Source organism: Hemibagrus wyckioides, linkage group LG20 (assembly GCF_019097595.1).
Source record: "Hemibagrus wyckioides isolate EC202008001 linkage group LG20, SWU_Hwy_1.0, whole genome shotgun sequence".
Taxonomy (NCBI): Eukaryota; Metazoa; Chordata; class Actinopteri; order Siluriformes; family Bagridae; genus Hemibagrus; species Hemibagrus wyckioides.
The window spans coordinates 7555130-7570749 of NC_080729.1; the positions used below are offsets into that span (position 1 = coordinate 7555130).

Here is a 15620-nt window from a genome sequence, read left to right on the forward strand (position 1 = left end):
AACTGTAGCCTGTGAACTAGTGTGTGCGCGCGTGCGTGTGTGTGTGCGCGCGCGAGTGTGTGTTCACACACTCCACACACGCACAACATTTTAACCATGCTAATATATATATATATATATATATATATATATATATATATATATATATATATATATATATATTCTACATTTTTAATTGTAAATATAATAATGATGTTTATGCTTCTAAATATTTTTCTCCGAAGGGAAAATACCTCAAGAATACGAACAAACAGGAGCGGAGAGAAGAGCGATTGCTCTGAGTTTGATTTCTCAAACTGGTTTGTTTTCAACTCGCGCGTCTCTGTATCGATTAGAAATGTCTGTGTCATTGCATGGCGCCTGTGTTTGAGTGTTTTGAAGCCTGGAGCCTCGTAGAGCATCGTTTATGAGAACTGGCAACCGGTAAGCGTTGTGCACTGAATAACTTTTTATTTTCAGACCTTCGTTCTGTCATGATTCGGTATCTGACGCTTTATTTCTTGTATATTAACGGCGTTGTGGTTATGTTTCTGCGAGCTCGCTAGCTAGCTAGGTGGTCTGGTTGGTTAGCATGTTTAGCTTGGGAATATATTTGATGTGAAAGGCTGTAACGTACTGAATTAACTAACTGACTGTTTATTACTTCACCTAGTGAGTAAAGACATGTTAAATCCCGTCTCTTTGTGTGTGTGTGTGTTCAGTCTCACTTGACTGTCTAAAGAAACTATGCTCTGTGGTTTTACGCTTAAATTAAAAGTCCGTTTATTTTAGCTGTGGAGAGTTTATGTGTTTATAAGTGTTTATAACAGGTAGCTAATGTTACAGGGTATTACAGCTGTATAACACTCCTATTCACCTGTCTCAGTGCCTGCAAAAGCTGGCATTAAAACACACACACACACACACACACGAGTGAGCGCGTGCTGCTCTAGAAAACAAATCAGTGACAGGGTGATGTGATGTGATGGAGTGATATTTTGCAAAAATTTTGTCTCTGCCATTCATTACAGTTTCTTATCTAGTCAAGAATGACGTCATACATTCTGTCAGTTCATTACATTAGTTCTTATTTATGCAAGAATGACGTCATACATTTTGTCGGTTTATTACACTTAATTTTTACTGATCGTCAGTGGAGCAAATTAGTTCCTATTGTCACTTACTGCTGGTTTCTCACTAGCCTCTTTTATTCCATCTCTCGTAGTTAATATGGCCAAAAATGTCCTGTAAAGATCCCTGTATCTGAAACGCTTTACTCAGGACTCATGCAAAGCACTGTACTGACACTGGAGACTCCTTCCAGAAATACCAAACAAACATCTCTATACACAGTTTTTCTGTGAATGAGCTGCTGTTGTTATTTTATTATGGGAAAAATAAATGAACACATTTAGGGTAATCAGAGCAGTAAATATACACCTCTACTGATCCTCCTGTTTAAGCAGGGTAGTTTGGCATATGCGGTGTTTTTGAGTGCCCTGGATATTCAAGGGTAAATGTATACACTTGACTTTATCTGGTGCAGCCACAGCACTTAGTAAGGAATGAAAATGCACACCATGAGTAGCCCTAGTGGGATGTATGTATAACAGTTTATGGTTGGAATTGTAACCTTTATAGAATCTTCAAAGATGTGTCATGATATAATTTTTTTGTCTTTCCTTTATTGACCCAGGCACTGAGCAGACATGGGCCGTCACTCATCAGACAGCGAGGACGACAGCCGCAGCCGGCGCAAAAAGAAGCACAGACGCCGCTCCTCTTCCTCCTCTTCTTCGTCCAGCTCGTCGGGAAGCAGAGTGACCAGCCGGAGCAAACACTCCAGCAGACGAAGCCGCTCGCGCTCTAGAGAGAGAGACCGAGAAAGAGACAGGAGGTAGATTTGTAAATAAAGCATACCATATGTACAGATTTCTCTTTTCTCAGTGCATCTATCAACTACATACATTACTTTCTATATTCAGCCTCTTTCTACCCCACTTCTAATGTAGGCGCATGGAATAATAAATACCTGAACAGTAGGGGTGTTCTCCCAGGCTCTCGGTTTGATACGTCTGCATATGGAAAAATACATTCAACAGAGTGCATAATAAAGTAGGCTGTTTGTCATAAAATACAGAATATATTATGTGTGGTGTAATAAACAGTTCAATGTAATCAAGCCCACACTTCCTCCTCTGTAAGTAGGAGAGGCTATTGAGCTTAAGCATGCTGTTTTTCTATTAGCTTTATGTACTAGAATGTAGAAAAAAACACAAGTGGCTTCCCTGAGCAGCAAGTAGGAACTGGAGGATTCTTTAATGTGTGGCGACAATGTTTAAAACTGGAAGAAAATATGAAGCAACACACTAAACAAACTTATTCAAACTTATTCAATCCAGGTTAAAGAATCATTATGGTTATTAGGAAGTCCATATAGTACAGCGATGCAGAAAACAGGATTTAAAAACACTTCTTTGGCTACAGAGAGCTGTAAGAGTCTGAAAGAACAATTAACAAACAAGAGCCCTGTGCTTAAGCCACACCCCCTTGAAAGAGAGCTTTAATTAGCTGTGTTTTGTTTAGTGTCATTAGTTTCCCGTATTATATGTGTCCCTGATGGCCCAGCAGCAGGATCCTGTGCTCTGACCGCTGCAGGACGGGTGTAATTCCCAGGCAGGGAGCTGACCAATTCTCAGTGCAAGTTCCAAGCCCGGATAAAATGGAGGATTACGTCAGGAAGGGCATCCGGCGTAAAACCTATGCCAAAATCAGATATGCGGATCGAAACAGGGAGCCGCTGAAGAACAACAACGGCATTAAGTTTCCTTCACTTATTCGTATCAAGACGTATCATATCATATTGAGTTTTGCGTGTCATAACATTATGAGCAGTGAGAGGTGAAGTGAATAACGCTGATTATCTCCTCATCATGGCACCTGTTAGTGGGTGGGATATATTAGGCAGCAAGTGAACATTTGGTCCTCAAAGTTGATGTATTAGAAACAGGAAAAATGGACAAGCGTAAGGATTTGAGCGAGTTTGACGAAGGGCCAAATTGTGATGGACGACTGGATCAGAGCATCTCCAAAACTGCAGCTCTTGTGGGGTGTTCCCGGTCTGCAGTGGTCAGTATCTATCAAAAGTGGTCCAAGGAAGGAACAGTGGTGAACCGGAGACAGGGTCATGGCGGCCAAGGCTCACTGATGCATGTGGGGATCGAAGGCTGGCCCGTATGATCCGATCCAACAGACGAGCTACTGTTGCTCAAATTGCTGAAGAAGTTAATGCTGGTTCTGATAGAAAGGCGCCAGAATACACAGTGCATGATGGGTACAGGGCTGTTTTGGCAGCAAAAGGGGGACCAACACAATATTAGGCAGGTGGTCATAATGTTATGCCTGATTGGTGTATAACACACAGCTCACAATTTAATTTCTATTATTTCTATATTGTATTTAACAGTGGATATTATTAGAAAGCTTACAACAATATCTAAATAAATGAGATACATGTAAGTCTTTCTAGAGAAAGGCGTCTGCCAAATGCCATTAATGTAAACGTAGTCCCATGTGTTCCACATTGGCTACAATTTCTGGTCAGTGTTTAAGCTGGTGGAGCATCTAAACGAAACAGAAAATCACTCCATACAAAATCCTATCCAGTCTCTGTTATTCTCTCTCTAGAGTTGGGAGGGGTTGTTGAGGGCCATTAAGATTTCAGCATCTGCCCCAGTGCCCCAATCATTTAAATCTTGCATTACAACTATAACTGCTGGGTGTCCGAGCGTTTCCCATCGCACCGGTCTTCATCTTCATCAGGAGCTCGTATCAAATGAAACGACTCTAATAGAAAAATGAAAAGAAACAGCGGCGTGTCATGTGACCCCCGTCTCTCCCCGAAGACACATTCGTACACTTTCACTCTTCGAAAGGGAGTCTCTTAGTGCCGTCTGTCCCACTTCAATTATTCATGCCATTTGGTCAGTGTGCATTATATGTGATGGGAAACAGTTGCTGTCTCAGAAACAAATAGTCGGTTTGGAGAGGACAGAAGGGATTTGGTTTGATAATGTGAGGACTGGAACAGGATTGGATGGGTTCTCTGGGATGGATGGAACATGATGCTTGGTATTTAAAAAGAAGAAATTAGCGCTGTTAGCAATTATATTATATTGAAATTCACACTTTTTTTTGCTGTGAGACAGAGAGCAAGAAGGAGATTATGGCATATAGGCTGGTTTTTCCCAGCCACTGTAATGCCGAGATGGTTTGAAAGTCTAATATAATGATGTTTGTATTATTTCTTTTGCTATTCTTACTCCTCAGTCATCCCTAACTCCCAGTCATCATGATTTAAGCTTTAAAACCGATCCAAGCAAAAAGGGAAAATAGTGAATGACTCAAACTTTCTGGGAGCGAGCCGCTTTCACACACGCTAGCCATCGGCACTGCAGGCTCTGAGCTCAGTTTTGTAAACAGAACGAATGAACTTCCTCGTTTTTGGAAGAACGGTCCAGTCCTAGACGTTTTCCTGTCCCAAGGTCTGTCAGTTTCTGTCACTTACTCTGAGATGCCGTATAAGCCGACTGGACGAAGTAAGAAGTTTAATTAGGCCACTTTAGCGAAGGATATGTTTTTAATATAATTAAACAAACATTGAGGAGAGTTTCCACAGTTTAGGCTGTGGGTAGACTGAGAGAATCAGTAGCAGACGGTGAAGAGGGGAAGCTGGAGGAGACTGGAAGAGTGAGTGAGTGAGTTCATTAGTTGAAATAATGGAGAATAATGGAGTCGTGTGTGTGTGTGTGTGTGTGTTTGTGGGAGGGGGTAGAAACTCATCTATAGGAGTGATGTCAGCTTTTCTAAACACAGCACGGTGAGTCATTCCAGTTGATGGGCTCGAATTATCTGCCTTAGCCATTATCATTAAGTGTTTTTCTTTAGGTTTTATGCCTAAGCTTTAACTCTGAACTACGACTCCGTACAATAATAACGCTTCACCGACCTTACACGCTACATGTTCTATATATTCTCTTCAACAGCACATTAGAGAATGTACACAGGTCAAGGATTACAAATCAGCGGATGTGTATATTTATATTTAGTGGTGAAAATGCTCTGATTTTGTGTGTTTGTGTGTTTGCTGCCACTCCAGGCGCAGACGGCGGTCCAGCAGCAGTTCCTCAAGAGGCTCCAGCCACAGGAAGAGAAGCCGCAGCACAGAAAGGAGGCGGAGCCGAAGCGCAGATAGAGGGCGGGGTCACAGATCCCGCCGTTCTCGCTCCCGCAGCCGCAGGAGGTGAGAAGAAATCCAGAATAAACCATACGCTCAGCGGCCACTTTAATAGGAACACCTGTTTAGCTTCGGTTTCCTGTTCTCGGCTGACCCGAGTTACACCCGACGTGGTCTTCTGCTCTCAGCTTTCCTGTCAGCCCAGACCAGTCTGACCGTACTCCTCTGATCTCTGCATCATTCTGCGTACTGTTTTATGTGACACTTCTTTTATTAGCAGTTTCTGAAATGGCAATTCTAACCAAGCCAAAGTAACTATTTTTTTTTATCTAATATCTGATGTACACATTAACTGAAGCTCCTGTCCTGTATCTGTATGATCTTTTTCGTACTGCTTTCCTGAAGCATCGCTGGCTGAAGGGATAACTGCATGAATGAGCAGGAATGCCGGTGTTCCCATTACAGTGGCCAGTGATTTCTGACGTTAACATTTTATTAAGTTCTGACAAGTCAGTAGGTAGGTAAAGACGGGTTTCAGCAGATGTTCAAACACTGCTCTAAAGTTTGTTCTAGCAGTTCATCCTCATAGTGTTTAAGGAGTAAAACACTTTATCGCTGTGACACTACAGACTCCTTCCAAAAACCCTCTTATATATGTTTATTACTTGGATTTTATTTAGTTATTACTGTAGAAATAATAACCTTAATATGTTCTGATCAACAGTGCTGTAGTGTAAATAGTATCTAAACCTTTACATATGACTGCATTAAAGAGAAAAAGCTAAAAGACGAAACACTAGAAACGCTAGGCATAGAAGAAGTCTGCATTGTAGATCTGCAGTGTTTTTTTTTTTTTTTTTTTTTTACCCTCTTCTCTCAGTTTCAAAGATAGTAGGAGATGTCAAGAAATATTTCTGTTAGGCCAAAATGAGAGTTTTATTTCAGCGCAAACCAGCAGACCTGTGAGATTTTTAATTTAAAAAGAAAAAAAAAAGGATCTATGCTGCACCCCATGTAAAAGCTTACTTCCCCCTCAAGTCTCCCTCATTTATACTTGCACAGAATGACGGCTCAACTAATTAGCTTGTGACAGCCTGCCATTAAAGACCTTCTGTTTTCTGAACCACTTGCTTTTCTCGCCAGCTGCCGGTCCTCTGCACATGCTCGCTCCCAATAAATACAGCAGTTATTAGTGTACGTTATGATTATTTCATTAATTAAGCACAGGCCCGAGCACCCTCGGGTCAAAGCACTCTTGCCTGTCCTTGTGGCCCTTCAGAGACGAAGAAGACAAAGGGGGCACTTAGGCTGATTAATTAATGCAATTAGAACAATTATCTATTCACTGTTTATTGAAATGGTCGCATTCCACTTCATGTACACACACACACACACACACACACGTGCAGCAATAGAGACTCTCTTCTGGTGTTAGAAAGGAAATGATTTCATTAACATTACAAATGTAGGTAAAGAGCTTGAATAGAATTTGGTGGTTAAAATGTTCAGGAGATAATGGCGGAGCTTTTGTGCATCTAGAAATTTCTCTCGCACAGAGGAAAGGATTTAATCATGACCAGGTGCACAGTGAAGCACTATTTAGGCAATTCTTCAAATTGGTGTTAATTAAGTGAATGGGATGAAAAACAATGTGACGCAATTTTCCGGGTTACACCAGATGCAGCCTCTTTTTTTTTTTTTTTTTAGCTAAGATGTTGTTATATCCAAAGTTTGTTCAGCTAGTTCTGTACCACAGCTAACTAACACCTAATGAAAATCTTCATCCATCACGTCATTCAATCCGTCTATCACTTCAAGCTGACTGTACTATTCAGCCTCTAAACAAGGAGGCGGAGCCTGGGGGAGGAGCAATACCAGATTGCATTAAGGGTAATATGTCAACAACACAACGTTTGTTTTGTGACTAAAGAAGATAACAGAGTTTAAGGCAAATATTTCACTGTTGGGAAAATTAACAGTGTAATTCCAGCTGTTGAAACTCCTGGACTCTACCATGATGCTTTTTTTAGACCGCATGCAAATAAATTTGCTAAAAGGGAAGGTCTATTCACTGAAGGGGACAGGACACGTGAAGGACGCATCCTTTGCCTGGCAAAACTATGACTTGACCTAGGTGACCTGGCGAATGTTTAGCATTCTGAAGTGCTGGGTAAAAAGTGCTGTTTAGTATGTAGCATAAATTATTATATATATTATTATATAATCGATTCAATGTTTCTTTGGTTGTTCTGTTTTTTTTTTCTGCATTCTTATTATTTTCTGTGCTCACAGTCTCTTTACCCTTTAAGCTCAAAAGTATATATTCCAGATCCATCGGCATTAATATGGAGTTTGCCGTTATAATAACCTCCCCTCTTCTATGAAGGCTTTTCTCTAGATTTTGAGAGTGGCTGAACAGATTTGTGTTTATTTATCAGCCTGGTGTCAAGCTGCTGTTCTAGTTCAGCCCTAAGGTGTTTACTGTGGTTGAGGTCAGGAGTCTGTGCAGGAGTTCTTCCTCTAAAAACTTTGTCTTCATGGAGCATGGCTTTGTGCACAGGGGCATTGCCATGATGGAACAGGTTTTGCACCTTTAAGGTCAAGGATATTGTAAAGCTACAGCATACATCAACATTCTAGATAATCACAATGTTCTTCAAACTTTGTGGCAACAGTTCTGGTGTTGTGGAGAGAGAGATTTTTGGGAAATCATGAGGTTACTGGCAAGGGAATTTTACAACAAAACAAAACTAAAAAGCTTCAATGTATTTATTTGTTTGTTTTTGTTTATTTTATTTATTTCTAGTTTATTAATTTATGTTAAAAATATAAAAAATAATTGAAATAAATTCATTCATTTAATTTAATTTATTTTCCTGGATTTTTCCCAGCCACCTATAGGTGTGAAGGTCACAAGCTTTCGGTCATAAAGTGTATTATATTTTCATACGCAGTATAGTCTGGATATTTAACAGACATGAGACTAGACGTGGGGTTGTGTTAACCAGCACATGTCTCTTCCACTGAAATGCACTCCAGTTTTTCTGTGCAAATAATTTGTTACTCTGTGCCTGCAAAGCAGCAAAACATCAGACACTAAATATGTCTACTTGCGTAAGGAGAAAAATCCCATTCTTTGTCAAACCTTTCCTTTATGTGATTAGTACAGCAGGATGCATTATTGTAATAACATGAGTGATGAGTTCAGGGTTTGAAGAATGAGAAATAGGCAGAAAAGTGGCTACAAATTGCGCAGGCACCACATATTATAAATGGCTGGTGCTTGCATTTGCATTTATAAAGTTCGATTTTTTTAAAGACTCAGTTTGTCTAATGATTCACTGTAATCAGTCCGTGCGAAACTTCGAATTTGCTATTTAAAATCGTACACGATCAGATACACGTAACCGTTCCTAAATAAGGATGGGATGTCAGATTTCAGAATGTGATTAAAATCTATTTATTTGTGTGTGTGTGTGGGGGGGGCAGGTGTGTTGTTACGTCTCGGCGGAAGTGCGGCCTGCAGAAGTTGGGAAGGTGTGATTTGGTGTTTGTGAGAGTAGCCGAGTGGAACAGGTTGCCCCAGCCCTGGCAGCTATCCGTCACTGTCACGTTAAAACAGTTTGGGTCGACTTGTGGAGTCGGGGACGAAGCACCCTGATAAATCAGGGGCGGATTGAGTGGACAGCTCACTATGATTGATATACTGACAGGATATGAGCGAACGCCATGTGAGATCTAAAATATGAGAGAAAGAGAGATTTGGTGGTGGTGGTGGGGGGAGTACCCATGGAGTGCATATTATTCAGACGAATAAGAATAATAACTGCAGCGTGGAGCTATTGCTGGTGAGAAGATTAGGGCAGTTTGGGAGCAAATATTGCTTTCCCTTTATGTGTAAATAATAAATAAATAAAAACCCAGAATTAGAATAATGCTCTATTATGGGCTGTAGTTTTTTTTCCCGTTCATATCGGAAAATGAGATGAACAGAAGGGACGCCCGTAGAGACTTGCAGTCTTTTCCTCGCCAACACGCATGACAGACGAGAGTAGCTCGAGTAGCTGATAACCCATTAGACATTAATGTTTATTCCCTTTGATCAAAGCAGGCAGTTCATGCGGCGTGGATGCCGCTGCAAAGAAGCAATTGCTCAATATGTCTGCGTGCAGAGGGTCTGCAACCTCTTTATCATAGCAAATACAGATAAATTTTATCCAATCACGCTTTAAACGCTCGCGGTTTTAGGAAAAGAAAGGCGGATATTAGGAAAAGATTTCTTGCCCGTCGTCGTGCTCGGGTTTGCATTGGAATGAAACTTTGCAGCTTGAGAAGCACTCAATGAGATTTTTGCTCTTGTATTTCTTTTAAAGGAACTGACTGGTTAACTGTTTGAGATGTCACTCTTTAACAATTAGGCACGCCGAGGTTAGAGGTCACAGGCTGGATGCAGCTTAGTGCCGCTTGACCTCAAATACCAAACAACTGCCTGCTTAAAAGACGGCACACTGAAAGTGATCAATATTTCATTACTGTGCTGTGCTTGTTGGATTAGAGCAACACCAGGCGACAAGACCGCTCCCTCTCAGAGGTCCAGAGTGTGGTGAGGTGGTTGTTCTTTAACAGGACAGGACTAAGAACCCTGAAGCTGTGAGGGAAAGCTTTACTTCTTCTCTACGCTGTAACGAGGTGGACATGGACCTGATAACTTTCTCTGCTGCTTATTCATTAAAGCAGCATCGTTGCTGAGTACAGGGAGATGAGGAGGACGGAGAGGGGAAAAGACACCTAGGTTAATGCAGTTGGCATTTCTATGTGACTTTTTTTTTTTTATTGAAGGAGAGATATTTCGGGGAACTCCTGAATCATGAGGTTACTGGCATAGGAATTTTATAACAAAACGGAACTAAAAAAGTGGCTCCTTTAAGCTTTGATTTGTTTGTTTTTGTTAAAATTATTTTATTTATCTCTAGTTTATTAATTTATGTTGAAATTTTTTCATATTTCAGAAAAAAATATGTAAAAAATCATTTAAATAAATTCATTTAATTAAATTAATTTGAAAAAATAATTTAAATAAATTTATTCAATTAAATTAATGTAATAAATAAAAATAATTTATTTTAAAAATAATTTAATTTTCATTAAATGAATTTAATTTTAATTACAAATATTTTTTAAATCTATTTTATTTTATTTTTTCGTTTAATTATTGTTTTTATTTAATTGATTCACACACCAAGGGAAATGCGAATGTTTCCCCCCAGATAAACATGGCTTTTCCCGGACTCTCGCCAAACCCTTTTGCATCATGCACCCAAGGCTAAGTAGAACTGTAGACTAAAAAACATTGTTTTTGTTCATGGGTCTCGGAGGTGACATCAGGACACTGGCCTGCTGGTGTAAATATCGCGCTCTCGGTAGAGTCCAACAGGAGAAGAAACATCCCATGAAAACAGCAGCCTGTTAATTTTAGGTTTCTATTCATTACATTTTTTAATTCTGATGGGTCAGATTATTACCAGGCTGCACATCAGAGCTTCATATGAACACACTGACGTACTAGTACATTACCGTTTCTATAGTAATATGTATTATTCTGTCAATTTATGGAAGGAGTCTCCATTGTCAACTCATTACTCAGCCGTTCCACAACATGTAACTACAAATGCATAAGAAGTTCTTTAATTAAAAAAAAAAAAATGGTTTGTGTCAGCAAAATTCCTGCGGTGTAATAGGACTAAAACACTTCAGGACGTTTTATTATATTGGAAAATAATAAACCTCAGGCTGGTAGTCGTAACTCCGCTTCCTGCCAGGCTGCATCACACCATCCTCACATTGATTATTTTCCTATAACCATGCCCTGTAGTTATTTTCTGTCTTTAGTACCGCCGATTTTCTCCACAGACGCACTTCTGGGGATTGGAATGGAGGTCAGGACCTCTTCTAACCCCTAATCTCCTCTCTAGATAGGACTCTATCCTTCTCCTCACACACACACCAACATGACTGACTTGTAAATTGTTGATTCAAGCTGAAGCCTCACTCGCTTTTGGCAGGGCGTGCGTTCTTTATTTAATCAAAATCAACATGCTTACACTAGCCCAGATCTGAGAGGCCACGCTTTCCTTTCTCTTTTGCGTTTTTTTTTTTTTTGTTTTTTTTGTTCCTCCATTTCTTTCCCTTAGTCTTTCTTTATTCCGTCCTTCCATCCAGAGTGCACGCTGGTGTCTTTTTTTATTTATATCCCCCCTCACTAGAGGCTAGACAAACGCTGCTGGCCTTTGTTGTCAGAAACCTTTATTTACCAAAGAGGAGAGTAAGTGAGTGACACGGCAGAGGCCTTTTATCCCCGGCTAGCCGCCAGCACAGCTCCCTCCGCCTGCCAAAAGAAGCCCCTCTGGCCCACGTGCACCCTCCTCCACTCTCCTCCACGCTTTCTCTCCTCCCGACACATCCAGCTACAAGTCCACTCCCCTGGGTGTGGAAGAGATAGCTGCTCTGCCTCACATCGAGTTCACTCCAACAGTGACTCCTACCCTACACACACAGCCCTACGTATATAAATATATTTGTTGCATTCATCCCATAATGACCCATTTTTCCATTTTCTGCAGTGAATTTTCTGAACCGTGAACCAGGCTCGGTTCCTGTTGTGAAATTTGAGAAATCGAATTTTTATTATAATGTTCAGTGAGACGCTGCACTCTCATGGTCTTTGTAAATAAGGGTGATTATAGACACCGTCACGTTCCCTTCACTTTCTATTCCGTCTGAGAAGTGCCGGATGTGTGGATGAGGTTCTTCCACCACTTCAGCACCTTTAACTCGCTGTAAGCAGCATAAGGATTAAATCATCAGCCAATAATGTAATGAATAAACGTAAATGTAATTTGTGCTCGAATCTGCCTTGAGCAAGCAAGCAAGGGAGCGAAGATGTTTCGAGTCTCTCTATTTTCATATCCCGCTATTGTTTACACTGGCCGGGGGATATAATAATTGGGATGAAAATAAGATACATTAGGTAATTTAAAATACATTTTGCTATAAAATAGAACAGATCACCTAGATAGCAAACAGAACCATATTACACAAATTGGCTTTATAACAGAAACACAAGATATATTATTCAGACTGCACACACACACACACACACACACAGATGCACATCCATCCTCCTCTGTGTGAGCCGAGCACAGATTAATTCATTACTCGGATTCCTGTGTTTTTCTCCCTGCCAGACTCAAAGAGACATTTTGCGCTTCGATTACCCTTCCTCGTATCTCGGACCCCGTGTCAGTCACGCAGGGATGAAGGATCTTTTGTTCACCAAAACACATAAATATGGAATGAATAAATATTCTAATTTGTAAACACGGATACCCCGAGGCCAGGTGAACGTGGTCTGACACCATGTGTCTCTTGCATTAAAAGAGCAGCGAACTAAAAGGAGCCGGGAAAAACATCAGTGCAAATCAGACGTCCGACCGGTCAAAGGTCAGCGGCGTGATCTTTATTCAGGAAGCATGCTTGTTGCCCCTATAGTCGCTCATTAGCCACCGGACAGCGATTCGGAGTAAATATTAAGGCCGGTGGTTTTTACCTTGACCTTTCTTGCTGTGGAGGAATGTGTTAGGATTGCTCATTATGCTGGGTTTCCCGGCTCTAGTTGTGTTTGTGACGAGACAGATTTTTTATTTTTTTAATTTTTTTAATGATTTTCCCCTCTTTTGGGTCATTTGAGCGTCCGGTAAGGTCTGGGAATAAACCAGGCTTTGTCTGTTTTTCATCCCATTCAAAGCAATTTGGTCACGCGTCCCTTTTTAAACGTTTGCTTTTGGAATATAAAATGAATTTCTTCCCGTCTTACTCCTATCCTAATTTCAGCTCTTCTTGAAGTTCTTGGAAATTGGGTTTTAAATGCCAATTAGGAGGTTGAATGTAGCAAAATGAAAGCACTAGCGCTAGCAGAGCGGCCTCACCTTCTGGCTGCTCGGGCTTCTGAGAGAAGAGCGCGCCGAACCTTTTGGCTCCGAGCGCCGCTTTGAGAAAAAATATCCTGCCTAATGAACACATTAATTAGAACCATAACTATTTATAAGATGATAATTAGAAACGAAGCGAGGTAAACTGGGCCCTTCCTGCAATTAATGGCGGATTAATTACGACCGGTAATGAAGTGGAGGTTTGAAACGCATTAAGGTGAAGTACAGAGGAGCGTTGCGGCTTTGTGATCACTGGCGTAATTATTCCGCTGGCCATTTGAGTCCCCCCCCTACGCTCGCTCAGCGCCGGCTAATCAGCATCGTTGCATCGTTATATATGCACTTAAAAGGACTTGCCAGCGCAATAACTGCCTAATTATTTCTAATTGGCAGACCCAAGCGTGGTCGCCGTGAAAGGAGGAAAGAGATCCGGCGCTCAGAGACAGAAATGACCCGAGGTCTGGCTTGGACTTGTGTATCTGTTGCATGGAAACATCCTACTGACCCTTGTAAAGGTCACTTGCCTGAAGTATTTGGATTTTTTTTTTTTTTTTTGCAAGCTTTTGGCCATTTCTTGCTTTCTTGCTTTAATTAATGCTAATTGCCTCACAGTGAGGAGATTATGCTTCCAGATCAGTCTGATTTGACAAGACAGATTGCATGCCCACGAATATCCGCTTCTCTCAAACGGGCCCAGATTTTACTACAGCTCAAAAACGGGTTTTTCTTTTTTCCTTCGCTCGTTCGTATGAAATCATTTTTTTCGGCCCGATCCGCGTTCTGGAATAACGGATAAGTCGGACCTCTCGTGCCGAGCGCTTTGGGCGTCTCGAAACTCCCTTTGCCCCGAAGAAGTTGCTCTAAGTCGGCTCTAAGCGGAGCCATGTGTCAGAGCGTGTATGAGAGACACCATCATCTCCCCCAACAAGCACTGGAGCAAATTGTATCGTAATTAAATCCAACGGTGCACTTGTCTCTCCCTCCGCCGTCCTGACAGCACCAATATGGTTCCAGTTACCAGTGTAATATTTAGGTGTAACAAAAAAAAAGAGAGAGAGTGAGAGGAAACACTAATAAAAGAGAAATCTGGATTATGTGCTTCTTGACTGAAATCATGACACCCGCTGGAAATAATGAAACACTTTCCCCTCCTCTCTTGATATTGAGGAGTCTTTTTTTATTTCCTGTCTTGTCAAGCTTGTGGGGAAACTTCTGGCTGATTCGGGACGAAGCCGGGAAACATATGAGCTGCCAGCTGCACACTATGTGTGTGTGTGTGTGTGATTGGTGGAGGGAGAGATGAAGCGACGGTGCCAGATCAGCAGGTTTCTACAAGCGTCACCGTTTTGACCCGGTGATGAACGCTTTGCTATTTCATGCTTTCATCCGAGGACATGCTAGACTTTTGTCATGTAAACCCGATCTCCAGCAGCTTTCCTCATCATCACGGAGCTGATTGAACTGTAACTCAAAGTGAGGCGTTGAGGCCAGGAGGAGTCTGTAAAACGGGTGTCTGGAAAAGTTTCGGAGTTGGGGGCGGTTGAAATTTCTGAAATTTACTATAGGACCTTTTAGTCGTTATGCATTACTCCTAGCACTGTAGATATGCAGAGCTGACAAACATTCTGCTTTGCAAGTCATGGAGTTATTGCTCCAAATCAATAATCAAAATACACACCAAAAGAGTTTTTTATTTCCATAATAAAAATGCCATTGCATATATGGATGTGGAATGATTGACAAGCGTGTTCAGCCGACCTCGCTGGAAGCCCCGCCCCCCTTTTCCTCCATCTCATGCAAATCTCTCGTCTCGAATTTTCTGTCGACTTCAGTGAAGAATGTTTGAGTTCATTCATGTGAAAAATATTTGTCAGAGTAATTTAAAACAATACAAGGAAAATGCTTGAATTAATTCATTCTGATGGCCTGTATTATTGATGCCTCTAACAAAATTTTTAAAAATAATGGCGCGGATGAAAAATTGAGATTTAAATACCAGCGTAAAATCCAGCGAATAATTTACAGCAAATAAAATACGTGTTCCAGCCAGCGAGATCACATCTTCATAAATTTCACGAGAGAGATATGAGATATATAAAAAGGCAGTTGCCGTGGAAACGGCTGTTTATAGCTGCTATAAGGAAAGAGATCAGCGGAAACGTGCTTGTTTTACTACTAGATGTGTGATTTTTTTTTTAATTAATAAAAAAAAGTGTGGTTTAAGATGAATAAAAATAACTTGCGGTTATTGGAAATTTTTTATTATTATTTTTTACATTTTTATACTCAACACTTTCACCAAATGCACTTGTCATTGTGTCCAAAAATAAAGAACAGCCATCTTTTGCGTGGCTATTTTAAGAATCAGCAATTCAATAAGTGGATGTTAAAATCATTTTTTTCCCCCACTAACTACA

The 15620-nt window shown here is 40.8% G+C and overlaps 1 protein-coding gene across 2 annotated transcripts in view; it reads left to right on the forward strand.

The window, feature by feature from the left end:
- The first annotated feature begins 305 nt into the window (after positions 1-305).
- Positions 306-15620, forward strand: part of rsrc1 (arginine/serine-rich coiled-coil 1) — a 137882-nt gene continuing 122567 nt past the window's right edge. For both annotated transcript variants that reach the window (XM_058418972.1, XM_058418971.1), the window contains exons 1-3: positions 306-423; positions 1676-1876; positions 5138-5281. In XM_058418972.1, coding sequence (XP_058274955.1) covers positions 1689-1876; positions 5138-5281 — 332 coding nt within the window. In that variant the 5' untranslated portion in view covers positions 306-423; positions 1676-1688. The remainder of the gene's footprint in view (positions 424-1675; positions 1877-5137; positions 5282-15620) is intronic.